We start from the raw sequence: 19167 nt of genomic DNA on the forward strand, positions 1-19167 counted from the left end.
GGGGAGCAGTGAGCTGCAGACACAGCCGCGTTTGGGAATCATTTGGTGGATTTAGCCCCCCCAATCCAACCCTCTTAATGCTGAGTGTCAAGCATTGGGTCCCATTTTTAAAGTCTTTGGTGTGACTCGGCCTGGATTTGAACCCACGGAGGACACTCTACCACAGTCTCTCAGTGTTCAGAACATCTCAAAACTCACCTTTTTGTCATCCATTCAGCTCAAAATAGTTAAATTGCTGTTTTTAACTGTTAACTGATTTTGGGTTTTGAGTTTTATCGTTGTATTTTTTTACTGTGAGGCGACCTTGAGTGTCTAGAAAGGCGCCATATAAATAACATTTATTATTATTAACTAGATCCAGGGGCGGCCTTGGCATTAGGGAAAGGTAGGCTATCGCCTGGGGCCCCCACCTCTCTAGGGACCCTGAGCTGAACACTTGATAAAAATGTCTAAGATACATTTTACATCCATCATTATTTAAGTCTGTTATTTAAAAAAACAACCAAATCAATGAACTGGCATAAGATTGATCATGTAAAAGTGTTTGGTCCTCCCCCGCCCTGCAGCAATGGTATATTCCAAAGAGTCCAGAGACTCGTAAGTTAGCTAGCTAAATTTAATTAGCATATGCTAAGAATGTAAAGCTTATTATTATTATTTACATCCTAGACCTTTTATTCCAGATCTGTGTTTGATCTGTGGTTTCTCTTCAGATCTGACATGAAGCTGCACTGAAAGACACAATAAGCAGAAAAACAACACAACTTTGTGACATTAATATTAACAATATTAGTTTTATGAAGGCATTTATACGTTTTTGAGACGATGTTTACTGTCGGTCTGAAATTCATTTTAATACACAACTAGAAAAACAAAAAGTACTTTTTTGTGTCACTTCAGGTGATATTTGATTTTTTTCTTAATGTTTTATTTGTCAAGAATAGATTTACAAAAATCAAACTCCTCTTTATGACGTGTCACAAGAACATTTGCTTTTATTTTATCTCTCATAAATGACTGAAAAGTAAAAGTACAAAAACTATTTCCACTTTTGTTTGTGGTAGTCTAAAGTTAAACTAGAACTCCTGTAGTGTTTAAATATTTGTGTTTTTTCTTTACTTTCCTTTATTTATTGTTCTTAATATTTGAGCCGCACAGCAGTGGTTGTTAGTAAAGTTCAACAAGATGATAATTATTTCCCGTTTTTCTGTGACTGACTGCAAACATGGATGTAAAATCATTCAAAGTTCAAGTTTCAGGACTTTCAATCAAATCAGGAATAAATAATTACTGATAATTTATCACTGTTTAACATTTGGGGGGGGGGGTTGTTGGTCTGGTGGTCTTTAGACTTTTAGGCTGAAAACCACGACTATCTGGCAACACCGGCAGAGATCAAATAAAATAAAACAGGAAAAAGAAGAATAGAATAAAAAAACCTAAAAACTCAGTTTCTTCAGTCGTCTTTAGTAAAACCTGACAAATGAAAGAAAGACAGAAAATCATCATTTGTTCCTTCTAGGAAGTGAGGGATGAACAAATGTATAAAAGTTTTCATATTTTTCAAAGTTCAAGGATTTGAAGGAACAAAGGTCACAGCTGGAACCCGACCTTACCTCTGGTGGGAGGCAGGCGCCAGTGTTCAGCAGCGGAGCCGCCACTAGTGTGTGTCTGTGTGTGAGTGTGTGAGTGTGTGAGTGTGTGAGTGTGTGAGTGTGTGAAAGTGTGTGTGAGTGTAAAGCGCTTTGGGCCTTGTAGGTAGAAAAGCACTATATAAGTATATAAGCATACACCATTTAGCTGGAAAAAGCTGAAAGAGCTGAACATTTGAATAGTTGAATGGTTGAAACAGATGAAAGATTGTGGGAGGAGTTAAGAGACCAAACATGGAGGAAGAGACTAGAACACAGAGAAACAGGAAAACAATGAAGGATTTATAGCATCAGCCCATTAACACAACCGCTGCAGAGGCCCCAAACTGCTGAGTCCATCACTGCCTGGATCAGCTTTCAGGCTCTCAAAGGTGTGGGTTGGGCGGGGGGGGGGGGTCCTGGCATAAAGGTGATGCAAACCCTGAGAAAGTCAGAAGCTGAGTCAGCGATTCTCCATAAAAGCCGCTGATGCCTGGAGCAGCGTTTACTGTCAGTCTGATCTGAACTGACTGGATGTTTTCTGGAGGACCCCCCCCCCGAGGTTTCCTCTGTTCTTCTGGAATCCGTTTTTTAGGAGTTTTTCCTTAGAAGGAGGGTCTAAGGGCAGGGATGTTGGTTTAGTAATCAGTTGTTGTATTTTCTGGTGTAATATTGGGCTGTATAAATCAAACTGAGTGGAATTAATCACGGGTGGGATTTCAGTGGTCTGTGGGGTTGGGGGTGGGGGTAACTATCAGAAACATGTCTGTTCAAAACCAGGAACAAGGACAGACACATTTCAATCAGCTGGAGGCGCTGTGGTTCAACCCCCCCCCCCCCCCCCCCCCCCAGCTCCAAAACCTTTAGTTACTATTTTCAGTGACTAAACCGTCATTTTGAACAAATGAGGATTTTTCTGACTGTGTTGGTCGATAAGACGTTTCAAACCTCCTCCCTCTGGTTCTCCTCCTCTCTTTGGTTGTCCTCCTCTCTATAAAAGGACGTCTGCGTCACTGAAGCGAACCGCACCAGGGTTCACCTGCAGAACAGAGACCATGGTTCTCGGGGAACCGGGATCCTCCCGTTCCTCAACGGCTGCAGATGATCCAGTTCTCAGACTGATCAGAGCCTTGGAGGCCGTCGCTCACAAACTCTCAGAGAACCGCTGACTCAGACGATCGGCTGCCAGGGAATCGACCAACCGTTTTTCCTCCAACAAAACAACAACAAGATGCTGCCTGTTTGTTTACTTGGATGGCGGCCTGGAGCACCTGAGCTCATGAGGACGTTTTCAACGGAAAAGTGCCAGAAGAAACGATGTCAACACAGCAGGTCCCTCTGCAGAGGAAAACATCACCAACATGAAGAGGACCCCGACCCGCCGGGCCTGGAGGACCCCGACCCGCCGGGCTTGGAGGACCCCGACCCGCCGGGCCTGGAGGACCCCGACCCGCCGGGGCTGGAGTTTGACTCTTGTGGGAAACGGTGTGAGGAGGGGGTGAAGCTGGCAGACTGATGTGAAGAAATGAAGTTTCATCAACAAGAGTCTTTTCTACAAATGAATCTGGAGTTCAGAAAGCTGTCATTAATGTCTGACGAAGAAAAAACTAAAGACGCCTTAGAGAAAACAGAGAGAAAGGCGGAAAAAAGGAAAAGAACAAACGAGGAAAAGTGGAGGTCATTGCTTCCCGGTGTGGTGCCGTCAGCTGAGCGGCGGCCGTCCAGCTCGCCGACCCTGAGCGCTAAAACACGCCCATCTCCCACCAGCAGCAGCTTTCCTCCGGTAGCTGATCGTCTCCCAGAAGCCTCATGAAAAGGATTCAGCAGCTTGGAGGAAGAGCGCTGCCTGAGAATACTTCAGGGACGGCTGGGAAAGTCGTGTTCTGGATTTCAGCCTCTGTCATCATCTGAGGTGCTGCCCAGGCAGGCAGAGACCCCCCCCCACCAGCCTGTCTGTGTGTGGGGGGGGCCTCCACGGCGGCGATGGTCCATAAAAACCGTCACGCTTCCTCAGACACTGAAGAAGGAACGCTGCATGTGCTCGTCTGCCATGATTGAAGTTGAGCAGCATGACATTCAACGTTTCCACACGGTTCCCTCATTCAAAGACAAAACCAGGTTTTGGGGTTTTTAACGTCTTCTTGACGCATTTTTCTGATGATGGACGACACTGATGAAAACAATTCAGCCAAAAATGACATCTCTGAGTTTTTCTTTATTCAAATCATCGCGAATCAGGAGCACAGAAGAAAATGCTGTTTGAGAAAGATCGTAATGTGACATAGAAAGTACAATGGGCGGGGCCACAGTCTCCTTGCTCCGCCCCAATCTGATCATCTACTGTCAGACAAATAGATCCATGAACGTCTTTGATTTTCTGGTCTGAGCTGGAATCTGGATCAGAGCTGGACGGATGGATGGACCTTTTTTTAACTTGTCCTGTCCAACAGCTGGGCAGACAGATGAGAGCTGAGGGGCTCTTGTGTTGGACAGATTTTACTTTAACAAGAGGGGTTATTAATCTTCAGATAAACCAGAGGTATGAAGAGCACCTCATTACCACCCAGGAGTTCTGGGCATTCCCCCACCCCAACCCCATGAACGAGCCAGGACCCCCCAAGGGAGACCCACTCCATGCTCCAGGCAGCCACCCACCCAGCCCATGGTTGGTCCAGGAGACAGCAAGGCAGGGGCCAGCCGCCCCCGCCCAGGAGGAGGACCCCCAGGGGTCCACAGGAAGTGTTGTAAACATGGCCCCACCAGGCTCATAGATCTGATGTTGCTGCCATTTTTGTTCCACAGGTAATGTAAGCTTGGGGGGGGGGGGGGGGGGCTGCAAGCTAGTGGGTGAGTGTAAACAGAGGGATGATGGGAAATGAGGGCAGGATTGATTTCTTAGTTCTCCCGTTACCAGACACGGTTGTGTTTTCCCATGTTTTTACGCCCTTTGATGTCCGTTTTCTGCTGGAGGGTGTTGCTCCAGGTGTGAGAGTGCAGGAAGGCCCCCCCATCCCGGTTCATGGAAGTGTGGGCTCGTTGTCGGATTGCACTGAGTGCAGGATTACTCCGACAGCCCCGCCCACAATACAGAGGTACATTTCGGATGTCCTAGAAAAGGACACAGGTTTTTAGAAACAGCATCATCATCATCAAAAGACCACAGGGAACGCTTTGGAAACAGATCAGATGATCAGAGCAGGACTAAAGTTCAATGTTAAGGAACGCTTAGTCCAGAAAAAACATCGACACCGTGAAGAGAAATCTGGCGAGGGAACGCTTCACGCTGGATGCGTCTGGTTTGGATCAGTCCTTCAGCTCTGACTGGATTACCTCTGTGAGGAACCATGGCGACCGTCATCTCCATGGCACGGATCTTTAAATGATGAGACCTTTTCCATACTTTTTGATCCACATTGGAGTCCAGATGGCGGTTTTTTGGTGCGATGTTCTTGGATGTGGATGGAGTGGTGAGCAGCGTTCTGATTGGTGCGTTGCCTACAGGTTTCAGCAGGAGGCGCAGAACGGAACGCTGCACACGCGTGTTTCATGTCTGTAACGTCGGTTCTCTTTGGTTTGGTTGAGCCGACGCAGATCTCCGGCTCATTTGGTTCTGGAACAAACAGTCGGAACGTTTTTTCCTGAGCGACACTCTGCTGATCCGTAAAAGCCAAGTTTGATGTGACTGAATAATTCTGTCAACACTGCCCCCTGCTGGCCGTGTGGATATCTCCCCAACGTGTGGCGCTAACGTCTGACAGTCCGTGCAGAGACGCATTCAGACGCTTTTAGCTCTGGCATGTTTGGACAAGATCTGGATGATTGTAACAGCATCCAAGAAACAACATGACAGACGATGAAATACCTGCTGCTGTGGCGTTTGAATGTGTGACCTCAGTTTGTCTGGAAGGAGCTCCACAGCTCAAACGCAGATAAGATCATTTGGCTGAAGCTCGTTTTATCTGACAGCTTTTTTTTGGAGACGTGAACTTGTTGTTTCACGTTCTTCTTGTGTTGTGGAGACGCAGCTGTGCATGTGGAATCCTCCTGAATGATCAGCGTTCTGTCCCGATATCTGCCAGAATGAAATGCAAACCACACCTGCAGCTGTTGTGCTCTGCTCAGAGTTATTAGGTTTGCTTAATTAAGTTTAAAAATTCAACACCAAGTGTGTGAGGAGGGCAAACGCCTCCTGCAGCAGGAGCGTCTCCTCAGATGAACTGCTCTGTGGCGTAATACTCAAATCCTCTGACTCGGCAGTTTCTAGTGGATCTGAAAAAGCACAGAGCGGTCAACAGTCCTCACAAAAGCCACTTTTTGGTCCTGAAGACCTAGTTATACGGAGGGGGGGGTTGATCTATACGAGTCCTGCAGGTTTTTGGGTTGTCCGGCCAGTGGAGGGTCGAAGGGAGGAGCAGCATCTTAAGGGCAGCGTAGCGTGTTTTGCAGTTCCCTTCAGGCTTGTTGGACCACCTCAAGGGACGTAATGGAATTGGAACGTACCATTGTCGTGTGTGGTGAAGTATTCGTAGGGATAATGGAAGCGTCACGCGTTTACGATGAACGGTGATGCTGTCCAAGGCGTCCTGACGCCACACTCTAGTCGTTGGTAAGGTGAGAGTTCTGCTGCACAAACGGGCCGTGCACGTGATCCGTCATTCCCTGTAGGACGTCCACACAAACTACACTGATTGCCTCGTTTCCATCAGTCAGGCTGCAGCGAGGAGCGTGCACGTATCACGTGAACAGCACTAACGTCTCCTTGTTCAGTCTGCAGGATTGGGGGGGTTAAAAAAATGAAAAACCTGTACGACACGCCTGCATCTCCCCCTCCCGTGTTGTAGAAGTGTCCTCCATGACCTGTCGCTGCAGCATGAATGCAGAAAACATGAACATTTTCACTGAGCGTCTCCCACCTTCAGATTCCTGCAGGTCACCTGGTTGCCCCGTACAGGTGTGACCATCGTACAGCCCGTCCGGACAACTGGGGCAACCGGATAAAATGCTGCATATCAACTCAATCCTTTGGAATGAGGTTGATTTGATTGAACGGTTAAAGAGTTACGGTGAGTCAAAGAGCCTCAACGCCAGAGTCACCTCTCTAAACTCTTCTAGGACATGTCCCCCGTTACCATGGTAACGCCACTTTGTAAAGTATTCCAGGTCTGGGGTTGTGTCTGAATTCCTTCCCTGCTCACTCTACAGAGCGTTCTCCATGTTCTAGTTTGTGTGAATCTACAATTCCAAAATCCACTGCCCTAGAAATTTCCCAGAAGTCTCTGTGAAAAACCAGTGTGCATCAATGCTGACTGGATTCGGGAATATAGACCACAATGCATTGCGTCGGAACAATTTTTGCCCAAAAAAATGTATTTAAATGTATTTTTTAATAAACCATCAACGTTTTTATCTGCAGAAGACTCATAAATAATTGTCACAAAACGCTCATATTAATTAGATTTTGACTTCCTGAAATCAATGACATCATATCCGCCATTTAAAAAAAAACAAAAGTAGTGAGCGTGGCGTCTGAACTGCTTTTAGAATCCAGGGCTCTACATAGAGCTGCACTACATAGAGCTGCACTACATAGAGCTGCACTATATAGATTTTAGTAGTTAGTAGTTAGGGAGGGAATTCTGACACAGCCTCTGTCTGCTTTGATTGGACCGAGTCAGTCTGGTGCCGAGCGATCGTCAGCACTTGTTATTCTGGATCTGGAGCCTAAACCTGTTTCTAACTATTTCTGTCCAAACTTCAGAGTCCCTGCTGGTCCGGTTTCATAGCAGGACTCCAGAACCAAGAACCCACTCATGCAGATATGTGGCGTGTGATTCTGAGTGCAGCATTCCTGACCAAACACCAGCATATCAAACACTCGGCTCCTCTGGGACTTTTATATAAGCTGCAGTTTGGTTCCTCCCTCAGCTGGAAGATAAGACGTCTTAGCCTGGTGATAAATCTTCACACCGCCTCCTCCTCCTCCTCCTCCTCCTCCTCCTCCTCTTCAGTTTGGTCTCCATGAAAACATCAAGATACACAAACAGACTGACAGGCAAAAACTGTCAAAGCAGGGCGTCAAACTTTTCCTGCCGCCGTAATCCTCGAACCCTGAGGATGACCATGAAGATGAAGAAAACCTTCTTCCTTTGAGATTCCATGAATGAAGAAAAACAAACTAGAAACAGAAGCACACAAACATTTGAATCAAACCTTTTCATCAGTTCTAACAAAGTAGGACCAAGAGTCAACGGCCGCTGAAGCATCACGACTGTTGAGAACTAAACAACACGAACATCAGACATTTCATTTCCATTTTTTTTCTATTTTATTGATGCTCCCATGTGATCATGTTTTTGTGTCAAAATTCATCATGATCTGTAATTAATCAGGTTTTGATCAAACCTGATATTTGCTGTGAAAAACTATAAATTCATAACATTGTGGTGAAGCACAAGATCCAAATACTACCAAGACAGTGAAGTTTTCCTAATGTAACTGACTTCCAACCTTTACTTTTACACCAACGGGGGAACATTTTGGAGAAAAATACAAAATAGTCATCAGGTCCATAAAACCAGTAGAAACGCTTTTCAGAGGAATCCAAAATATAGAGCGAGGAGATCCGTTAGGTTCCTGGTCCAGGTCACCTTGGTCACATCCAGGATTTGGTCCCTGTGGGCTCTCATCATCAGGAGAAGGTGGACCTTCAGGTTTCTGAACGGTTCTGAGTTCTAAAGTCTCATTTCCAGAACCAGAACCTATGTAAAGAATGGACTAACAGACCAGTATAGACACTTGCAGCAGGTGCGTCCCTGTCCTCTGACTGCCAGGTTTTTACAAACAACAGCACCAACGGTCTTTAGGATCGCAGGAGGAACTGTCCTTCCTGCAAAGAACTTCACTAAAAAATCCAGACAGAAACGGAAAAAGACAATAAAAAGAAGAAGAGACAACGTTCAGTGGACAGATGGACAGTGATGGCGGAGGGACCACTGAGGGACCACTGAGGAACCACTGAGGGACCAATGAGGGACCAATGAGGGACCACTGATGGACCACTGAGGGACCAATATAGGACCACTGAGGGACCACTGACGGACCACTGATGGACCAATGAGGGACTAATGAGGGACCAATGAGGGACCAATGTGGGACCACTAAGGGACCAATATAGGACCACTGAGGGACCACTGAGGGACCAATGAGGGACCAATGTGGGACCACTAAGGGACCAATATAGGACCACTGAGGGACCACTGAGGGACCAATGAGGGACCACTGAGGGACCACTGAGGGACCACTGAGGGACCAATGAGGGACCAATGACGGACCACTGAAGGACCAATATAGGACCACTGAGGGACCAATGAGGGACCACTGAGGGCTGACCTCAAAAGCAGCTTCACAGCAGGAATCATCAGTAAGTCTAAAGCTTTCAGAAGCGGGTCAGCACGAACAGAACTCTTCCTCAGATTCTCTTTGAAGAAACCAGCAGCCTTCATCCTGTGGGGATCAGAAACAGAACTAGAACTTCACTGCGGTTCAGTTTCTGGACTAACTGGGCTCTGGAGTGGCTTCAGGTCTGTTTTCTTCCAAACACGTCACGAGGACTTCCTCTGAGTGACGGGCCCCTGATGGAGGCGCAGGGTCCGGTCCGTGTGAGGAGGAAGGAGCACAGTCATCCTCAGACCACGAGGCGTTTCCGGTCTTTCCTCTCCTGTGACTCTCAGTCACCGCCGGATGACTGAGGCTAAATTTAGCGGGACAGACTGATGACAGGCAGAAAGGCGGCGTGGGCGTGGCCCTCTGATGTCACCTGACCCCACTGATGCCGCCGTCGCTCAGACTTCACCTTCGTCTGTAATCATTCTGGATGTTTCAGGAACCCAAAGAGAAGGAGCTGAAAAACCAAACCGTGCTGAGAGTGACGCCCTGATGTGGACCTTCTACTGGGGAGGGGGGTACTGGATGGAGCTCAGAGTCCTGCTCCCCCCTCAGTATTTAGTCCTAGGGGGGCATCAGTCCAGGACTGAAGGACCTGCAGGATCATGGGAACTCCTTTGAGACTCCAGTCAACAATAACCCTCCAACCAGAACCCCCACACCTGAAACCAAACCTCCAGCTCCGGATCCTCAGAGGATCGTCTGCTCTGACGACCCTCTCTGTGGTTCAGGCTCCGCCTCCTTCTGTTCCTTTTCTGAGCCCTCTGCACCCCCACCCCCACCCCACCTACGCTGGGTGTTCCTGGACCAGTTCTGCGGTTTTGGCAGGCCGGTGTGTTTCTGTGGTTTCAGAGGAATGAAGCAAATGAACCTCCAACACTCGGAGTCGTCAATCAACCCCAACTGTCACCTAAATCAGGGACGCCTCGTCGTGGGTGAGGGGGAGGGGCCGATGTCATCACACGCAGACAAAAACAATCCTGTAGGGCGAGGACGCTGACGTTTCCTGATGTCTTCAAAGGTCGCGCAGGTCAAACGTCCTCAGGGTTTTTTCACGACTGAGGTCAGAACCGGTAAAGCAGCAGTCACACTGCAGCAGAACCGGTCCACCCGGGTTCTGTGGGCGGGAATGCGGCGCCACTTAAAGTCACCCAAAAAAAAACACTGGCCTTAAACCTCAACGCTGGTCATCCCGTGATCATGACATCACCTGATTCTAAAAAACAGGAAAGCTTACAGAAAATAAAAGTTCTGTAAATTTTTTGTCCAGAGTTTGATTAAACCCGTCAGAAACATTCCTGACATTCCTGAGTCCCCCGTCTCATTAGCGTGACCCAAACGTTCCTTGGACAGAACGTCTTGCCCTGCAGTTCACCGTCACTCCACCAGGGGCAGTGGAAGGACTTTTCCTGATCGTTTCAAAATGGCCACTTCCGTGAAATATCCAAACAGTTTGGGCGGGAAGTGTTTTGCTAATTTTCTAAACTTTAATTTGAGTAAATGAGGTCGTTCTTATCCTATTTTTGCATCTTTAACATTTCTGGAGCAAAAACGTAACAAACAGAACAGATCTGTGTCTCATTGAAAAAAGAATTTTCTGTCTGGATTTCTTCATCTCATTTCTTGGGTGGGGGGGGCTTTACAGGGTTAATAAGCTGCCTGTGTGTGTGCTGGGGTGGGGGTGGGGGGTGAACTGAGGACATTTTTATGTCCTCTGAACAAAAATAACCAAACATCTTAATCCAAGCGTTCCTGGCCGTTTCCCTGAGAGCGGTTCCAGCAGAACCAGCCGCCCTTTGGAGCTTTAAGTCCTGAAACGTCACAGAGGGCCCCCCCCCCACCGGCCCACAGAGGCCCCGCCTCGGTTGGCGCTCGGAACAGAGCGGTAAGAGTATTAAGATCTTTGGGAATTCCTCTGCAGAATAACCCCTCTGAAGTAGACTTGGCGTGTGTGTTACACAAACACGACCTTTTCCTGGAGCCTAAAGCAGAACCCAACGCTCACGTCAGCCCGCCGGGGCCCACCGGGGCCCACCGGAGCCCAGGCTCACGGCTCGCTGGCGTCCGGTTGGAGTAAGACACCACGAGGAGCTGGACGTTACACCAAAGGAACACCACAAATGCTGTTTCTGACAAACACGAAGAATCAGGGACTCCATTTTGCCGCCGTTGGGAAACCGTTTCAGTGTGCGGCGAACAGAGCGAATGAACGCGCTGCAACTTCCTGTTTGTGGAGCTGTGAGCCAATGGCTTCAGGCTCGGACGGTAAACGGCGAGCAGGTTTTGCAGAACTACCTGACCACAGGACGCCCGTGAAGAAGAACTGTCTTCGTGTTTGGCGGGTTTCAAAATCTCCTGATCTGAAGCAACAACGGCGCTTTCAACAGCAGATCACACTAGCAAGCAAACACGGGGGGGTCCGGCTCAGACTCTGGACCGACCCGAAGACCAGAGCCCAGACGTTCTGCGCTGGTCTGGGGAAAACCTCCTGAAGGACAAACTCCGGCCTGTCTGTCCCACAAAGACGGCAAACACAACAAAGACACAACCAGAGGGGTGATGGGAGCGGCGCTCTACTTTTCTACGCTCCAACCATTAGCGAGCAGATAGACGGGTCACGCTTGACTGGCGGACAAGAAGCAAAAACACAAAACCGCTAGAATCCTGACTTCACATGCAGACCAAAACAAACACACAAAACGTCTGACGCCAAAGCTGCAGGTCCAGAAAACAACGCCACGTGAGGTGCAGCAGCAAAAAGGCAGTTTTGACACAAACTAACGACAAAAAAACCACACAACCAGAGGAAACGCTGTGACTCTGAACGACGTTACCATGGAGACGTGTCAACATCACGTCAGTCAACCTTTCTGCAGCTTCAGAATCCTGCAGGGTAACTGTGTCCAAATCCTCCTGCAGGACGACCTGTTCAGACTGGATCTGATCCTGGATCTGAATCTCAGGAACAGGGGGGGGGGGGGGGTCCTCCCAGATCTCGGGCCTCCAGCTCTGCCGGTTTTCTCTGAACTCAGTGATTTAACTCAGAGAGACTCGTCTTCCTCCCGTCACCTCAGAGCTTCTCCTCCGGACTGACGGACGTCTGATCCGACCGTCTAACTGCCCCCGCGGGTCTCCGGCTGGGGTCTTCAGCCCCCGGCCTCCAGCACAGAGGAGCTCCGGACCTGGAAGCAGACCCCCCCCCCCCCCCCCCCCCCCCCCCCCCGAGGAAGCTCCTTAATCTGCTGGCTGATTGAATCGATGATGATGCTCAGCCCCATAATTAGGCCGTCGCCCCGCAGAGCCAGGTTTGATGGATGGGGGGTGGGGGGTGTTTGGGGGCCGGGCTGGCAGCCAATCAAAAGGAAGACGAGAGCAGCATCCGCCTGCTCCGACCTGCCATTGGACGCGTGGGAGGAGTGATGTCAGCGCTCAGGTGTGCTCCGGCAGGGCTGGGTGGCGGGGCGTTTCCGTGGCAACAGATTAGCGGCACCATTATGGGCTCAGTCTGCTGTGCTGTCAGACGGCGAGACGGCTTGATTCAACAACATGTTTACCTGGAGGGCTTTGGTCGTTTGCTTTGGATCGCTCAGAGAGTTAACCGCTTTAAAGGTGATCCTGCATAAGACCTGAACCAACACCAAGACGGTTCTGCAGCTGATCCGACTGCAGCTCAGAACCCGGAAACCTGGCGGTTCAGGAAGGAGGAGTGGAAGTCTGAGATCCAATTAAAAACAAGAGAAAATGAGGAAGAAAACAAACAACTGAAAGTCACATTTCTGCTGAAACTGCTTAAAGACTCTGGTCAGAAACGGCGTTTTTGGTGTTTGTAACCTGTTTGGATAGATCCTGTAGATCTAGATCTAGATTCTATCCTGTTTTGGATTCATCTGTTCTCACGATGAAGGACAAAGAAAACCAGGACTGAGTTTCTGAGTATTTCTTTATTCATTCAAACCAGGATGGATCAGAACCAGACAAAGATGCGCCGTTTGAAAAATATCCCATTTTTATGAGAAAACACCATGAAGTCTGCATACAACAGGACCGTAACCTTTGAACTCCAGCTAAAGCTAGCATTAGCGGTGCAACAAAACCAGCAGCCACCTCAGGTCCATCCATCCGTCCAGGTCTGATCCAGACTCCAGCTCAGACCAGGAAAAGAAAGACGCTCATGCAGGTGGATGATCAGAATGGATCAGAGCAGAGAGACTTTGGCCCCGCCCATTTCAGTCACTACGTCACAAATGCAGACCTCTGAATGTTTGGAACCTGGCAGCGTGTTAGCTAACACAGAAACCGGCTGCATCACAGAAACTGGTTCATTTCCTGTTCCAACCAAATGAAGTCAATTCAGTCGCCATTCAGACGCCGCCATGTTGGAGCCAACCATTGTCAGTAAGCAGTGATTGGTCTGAGTCATCGTTTCCATAGCAACCCCTTTCACCAATCAGGACTGAGTTTGTGCCTAATCTGTCAAACATTTTAAACGTTGGACATGGGGGCCACCAGGCTCCGCCCACTTTAATTGATGCATCTGATTGGTCAGTTTACAACAGAAAAACTAGTCTTTTCTTTGTTTTGGGAATGACTGTATTATTTAGGTGTGAGCAGATGGCCTTCCTTCAGGATTAATAAAGTCTGTTAGGATTATGAAGAATGTGTTTTTAAAAAATGGATCTACTGACCAATAGAATGAGGAACAGCTGTTTGTTTCTCTCTTTTTGACTTCTTGGAGCCACTTCCTGTTTGGAACCCCGGGGGGGCACCAAGTCCAGTTTGTTAATACAGTCAATGGCTTTCAGCCTTCACTCATTCGTTGAGCAGCTCAGCTGCAGGTTTTGGAGAAGCGCTGCTCCTGCAGAAAACGGCGGTGAAGACGAGGATGAAGCTGCGTTTTCCGGACGGGTGTGAAGAATGACGCTCCCGCTGGATCCTGGACGTCTGTTTTCAGGGATGTTACAGATATCGCTGCGAGGTGATATGATGACATCGCCGAGGCGCTTTAGCCTCCCGCTCTGTTTTGTGTCTGCGGGGAATTAGAGCCTCAGATAAGGCGGGACAGGAATGAATGTTGTTTCACTTTGGCTCATCTGTTATGGTGACCTTTGACCTGTGGAGGCCTCCCTGCTGCGTGCTGCTGCTGACAGACTGTAGGTCGACGATAACACGAGCCGTCGATCCTGTCGATGCACCTGAAGCCGGTAAGACGTTCCACCTTTAAGTTCCAGCTTCTCTTTGCCTCATTTCAGTTTCACTTTGATTTTTCTAAATCTTTTGGGGGGGGGGGGGTACGACTCTCTGTCTCAGTTCTGCTTCTCTTTGGTCACATATGTGAACCTTTTAAAGCAAAATACAGAAGAAGCGTGTCTGAAGATGATGAGGTACCTTTTTAAGGCCGTTCTGCTCCTCTGATCAATAAAAATCCAGACAGACTGATTTAAAAAACTACGACTTTATTCCTCCCAAGACAAAGAGAGTGGGTTAATTACACACACACACACACATGCACACACGCACACAAGCGGGGTCATCGCTTCACTAAATATGTAAAGAAATGTTGGTTTTTGGGCGTTTTCCGTCTTTTCAGAAGCTGGAGCGTCACATGACGGCGGCGGACACGGCCTCGCCTTCTGCAGACGGTAACCGGTGTGGCGTGTTGCTGTCCTGCGGCGATGCAGCAGCGACCAGAGAAACGGAGCGAGCCGCCTCCCACTGTCATCGTCTGCGTGGACCAGCAGTCAAGGCGTCACGCAGACGCTCCTGCAGAGGCTGCAGCCGCAGAACTAAGATTCATGGATCTGTTTGTCTGCATCAGAAAGGGGCGGAGCTGGGGGTTTGTGGCCCCCCCAGCGTATTTTGTACGTATTACTTACAATCTTTTTCCAGCTGCCTTTTCTTTTCTCAGAGTGGGTCTTTAAGGCAGCAAATGTCTTTGGTGGAAGGTTCTAACGCTGTTCTCCACCCAGAACCACAATCACTCCTGAAGACTTCAGCACCAACAGAACCGACACCAGCAGAACACGGTCTGTTAAAGTCCAGACCAACAGCATGCTGGGTAAACAGAACACCACCACCGCCCCGGTCATCCGTCTGTGACGTACACGTCAATTCAAATACAACGATCACTTAAACCCATAGAAACCCTTTTCTGGAGTCATGCAGCAGAAATGAAGACAGTTTCTCTGCTGTGACTCTGGAAAAGGAACTATTTGATGATGAAATGTGACTTAAAAACACTTAAAGAACAGCAGAGGAACAGATGTGAGGAACGAAGAACCTAAGAAGAGGAGCACCAGGCTCAGAGGAAGAGGTGGAGGAGAGGACCAGGAACCGGGCCCAACAGAACTGCAGGGACGGGAACATTTCAAATCCTCCCCGTTTGCTCATGGGCTACAGGAAAGGCATCGATACGCGACCAACTGTTATTTGACATGAGGCGCTTTAAGGATCAAAGGCTCCTTTTCCAGTTTTCTGTCTTACAGACGGTTTTCTGGGTGTGACGTGATCAGGAAAATGCCACAGCAGAGAAACTGCAGAGCCCACTTCCCCATCTGTCACTCATCAGGCTGGGATTCATCTGCAGCAGATGGGAAGAATCCTCACGTCACACGACATCAGATGAATCCAGAAACAGCAGAGAGGAATTGCTCTGATGTCTGATCAGCCAATCACAGCCCTGCTGTGGTTTGGCGGGATGATCAGCCTGCTTGGTTGAACTATTCATCTGGTCATTTCAATCAGATGTGATGTCATCAAACTACTGAAAAAGTGGGCGGGGCATGTGTTTCTGTCAGCTGACAGGATTTCGTGAACTGCTCCCTTTTTGTTTGCAGGTGAGAAACTTTAGTGCCCCCTAGTGGCTAACTGCTGATCTGATCTGGCTCCAGTTTGGTTTTCCCAGCATCATTCAGGAGGAGGTGTTCACTTTGATTTGCTCTTCTTTGTTTTCAAATGTTTTGTCTCCATTGGTTCCTCCTCATCTTAGGACCGCCAGGCCCCGGACCATCAGATTCCAGACCGCCAGGCTCCAGACCGCCAGGTTCCAGACCATCAGGTTCCAGACCGCCAGGCCCCAGACCGCCAGGCCCCAGACCGCCAGGCTCCAGACCGCCAGGCTCCAGACCGCCAGGTTCCAGACCATCAGGTTCCAGACCGCCAGGCCCCAGACCGCCAGGCCCCAGACCGCCAGGCCCCAGACCGCCAGGCTCCAGACCATCAGGTTTCAGACCGCCAGGCCCCAGACCGCCAGGCCCCAGACCGCCAGGCCCCAGACCATCAGGTTCCAGACCGCCAGGCCTCAGACCACCAGACCCCAGACCGCCAGGCCCCAGACCGCCAGGCCCCAGACCGCCAGGCTCCAGACCAGCAGGTTCCAGACCGCCAGGCTCCAGACCGCCAGGCCCCAGACCGCCAGGCCCCAGACTGCCAGGCTCCAGACCATCAGGTTTCAGACCGCCAGGCCCCAGACCGCCAGGCCCCAGACTGCCAGGCTCCAGACCATCAGGTTTCAGACCGCCAGGCTCCAGACCATCAGGTTCCAGACCATCAGGTTCCAGACCGCCAGGCCCCAGACCGCCAGGCCCCAGACCGCCAGGCTCCAGACCGCCAGGCTCCAGACCGCCAGGCTCCAGACCGCCAGGCTCCAGACCGCCAGGTTCCAGACCATCAGGTTCCAGACCGCCAGGCCCCAGACCGCCAGGCCCCAGACCGCCAGGCCCCAGACTGCCAGGCTCCAGACCATCAGGTTTCAGACCGCCAGGCCCCAGACCGCCAGGCCCCAGACCGCCAGGCCCCAGACCATCAGGTTCCAGACCGCCAGGCCTCAGACCGCCAGACCCCAGACCGCCAGGCCCCAGACCGCCAGGCCCCAGACCGCCAGGCTCCAGACCAGCAGGTTCCAGACCGCCAGGCCCCAGACCGCCAGGCCCCAGACCGCCAGGCCCCAGACTGCCAGGCTCCAGACCATCAGGTTTCAGACCGCCAGGCCCCAGACCGCCAGGCCCCAGACCGCCAGGCCCCAGACCATCAGGTTCCAGACCGCCAGGCCTCAGACCGCCAGACCCCAGACCGCCAGGCCCCAGACCGCCAGGCCCCAGACCGCCAGGCTCCAGACCAGCAGGTTCCAGACCGCCAGGCTCCAGACCGCCAGGCCCCAGACCGCCAGGCCCCAGACTGCCAGGCTCCAGACCATCAGGTTTCAGACCGCCAGGCCCCAGACCGCCAGGCCCCAGACTGCCAGGCTCCAGACCATCAGGTTTCAGACCGCCAGGCTCCAGACCGCCAGGCTCCAGACCGCCAGGCCCCAGACCGCCAGGCCCCAGACCGCCAGGCTCCAGACCGCCAGGCTCCAGACCACCAGGTTCCGGACCACCAAGGTTCCGGACCACCAAGGTTCCGGACCACCAAGGTTCCGGACCACCAGGTTCCGGACCGCCAGGCCCCAGACCGCCAGGTCCCAGACCGCCAGGCCTCAGACCGCCAGGCCCCAGACCGCCAGGCCCCAGACCGCCAGGCCTCAGACCACCAGGCCCCAGACCACCAGGCCCCAGACCGCCAGGCCCCAGACCGCCAGGCCCCAGACCGCCAGGCCCCAGACCGCCAGGCTCCAGACCGCCAGGCTCCAGACCGCCAGGATCCGGACCAAGAACCAATTCCTGGACAAAAATGAGTCCAAACTTCCATGTTGAGCCCCGGGGACTCTGATGCTGCATCCACACATTTCCCATCATGCACTGCAGCGACTGCTCCTAATTAAAGTTTACTTTGTGAATTTGAAAGATGAAAAGCTCAGATCTGTTTCTTCAGAGGAAGACTGCAGGAAACGTCATCGCTGATCTTCATCACTCCTGAGTCCAGCATTCACTGAAGCTCTGGACTGACTGAGCTGCTTCATCGCCGTCCTCCAAGCTCCTCTTCTTCACCATGACACAAAAATCCACACAAACACCCAACTCCAGCAGCAGGAAGCATCTGTTCCTCTTTCATGTCTCAGAAGACAGACTCATGATGGACAGAAGGAGGACGGAGGAACAGAAAGTGAGAACAGAGGCTGCAGAGTCCGGACCCACAATCCTCTTAGGGAGCATGTGGCTGCTCGTCAGCGCTCACGGTTATGTAAGCCGAGCTGCATAAGCTGCCAGCTTCTCACAGCCAGCCGTAAAGAGCTTTACGAAGATCTGAGCAGCTCCACAAAGCCCCCCCAGCACCTGACCTCTGACCCCCCAGCGCCTGATGGAACCAAATCTTGGTTCAGTCCAGAAAGCCTGAGGCCGACAGACACCAAGAAGTGAAGAAGAACAGGACCAAAGGTTCCTAGACGACGGAGAGGGACGATCCTCTGCAGGAGGCTGAACCCTCTCGGTTCCTCTGGGACGTTCTGCAGCTGGAACATCCAGCTCCACCCGGCGGCTCCACCCGGCGGCTCCACCCGGCGGCTCCACCCGGCGGCTCCACCCGACCCTCAGGGCTGCTGTCAAGTCCATTTTATGGCTTTACTGAACCAAACAGCTGATGCTATGCAACTATTACTGAACAACAGAACTATGTAGAACCCTGCAGAACCGTTCCTCTCCCTCTGCCGATGTGGCTGAACTGTAAAAAAATCTCACCTGAGCGACAGGTAACTGCTGGAAGGAGAACAGAACATCATCGAAACAATACAAGCTAAACCCACAGAAAGATGAACGTTGAACAAGAAAGAGTTGAAAAAGAAATTAGGATTTTTATATCTAAAGATCCCAATTTAATTAAATCAGCAGAAGAATTCAACTTTATTTACACAGAAACAAACCTCATTACAACAGGAAGACATGAAAACACGTTTTCAAAGTATGAGTTTTGAAGTTGGAGTATGGATGAAGCCGCTACGCCTTCAGGCAGAAAACAGGAGAAGTTCTCCCGTCCAGACATTCAGAGCTGACTTTACAGATGAGCATTCTCCACATTTACAGATCAATGCTAGTTTACACATGAGAATATTAAAATTAACGTACCAGGAAGCCAGTAAACAAACAAACATCCTTCCTTTTCCCTCAAACGCAGTTAGAGCATCAAGTCCAGCAAAATCTGTAAAATCAGGAACCGACTGAAAAGC

The 19167-nt window shown here is 50.4% G+C and overlaps 1 protein-coding gene across 1 annotated transcript; it reads left to right on the forward strand.

Moving 5' to 3' along the window:
- The first annotated feature begins 2910 nt into the window (after positions 1-2910).
- On the forward strand, positions 2911-17742 carry LOC111946714 (trithorax group protein osa-like). Its single transcript, XM_023950503.1, has 2 exons — positions 2911-3129; positions 16060-17742. Exons 1-2 carry the CDS (start codon positions 2911-2913, stop codon positions 17740-17742), a joined length of 1902 nt encoding a protein of 633 aa, XP_023806271.1.
- Positions 17743-19167: the final 1425 nt, after the last annotated feature.

Source organism: Oryzias latipes, chromosome 3, assembly GCF_002234675.1.
Source record: "Oryzias latipes chromosome 3, ASM223467v1".
Classification (NCBI taxonomy): domain Eukaryota; kingdom Metazoa; phylum Chordata; class Actinopteri; order Beloniformes; family Adrianichthyidae; genus Oryzias; species Oryzias latipes.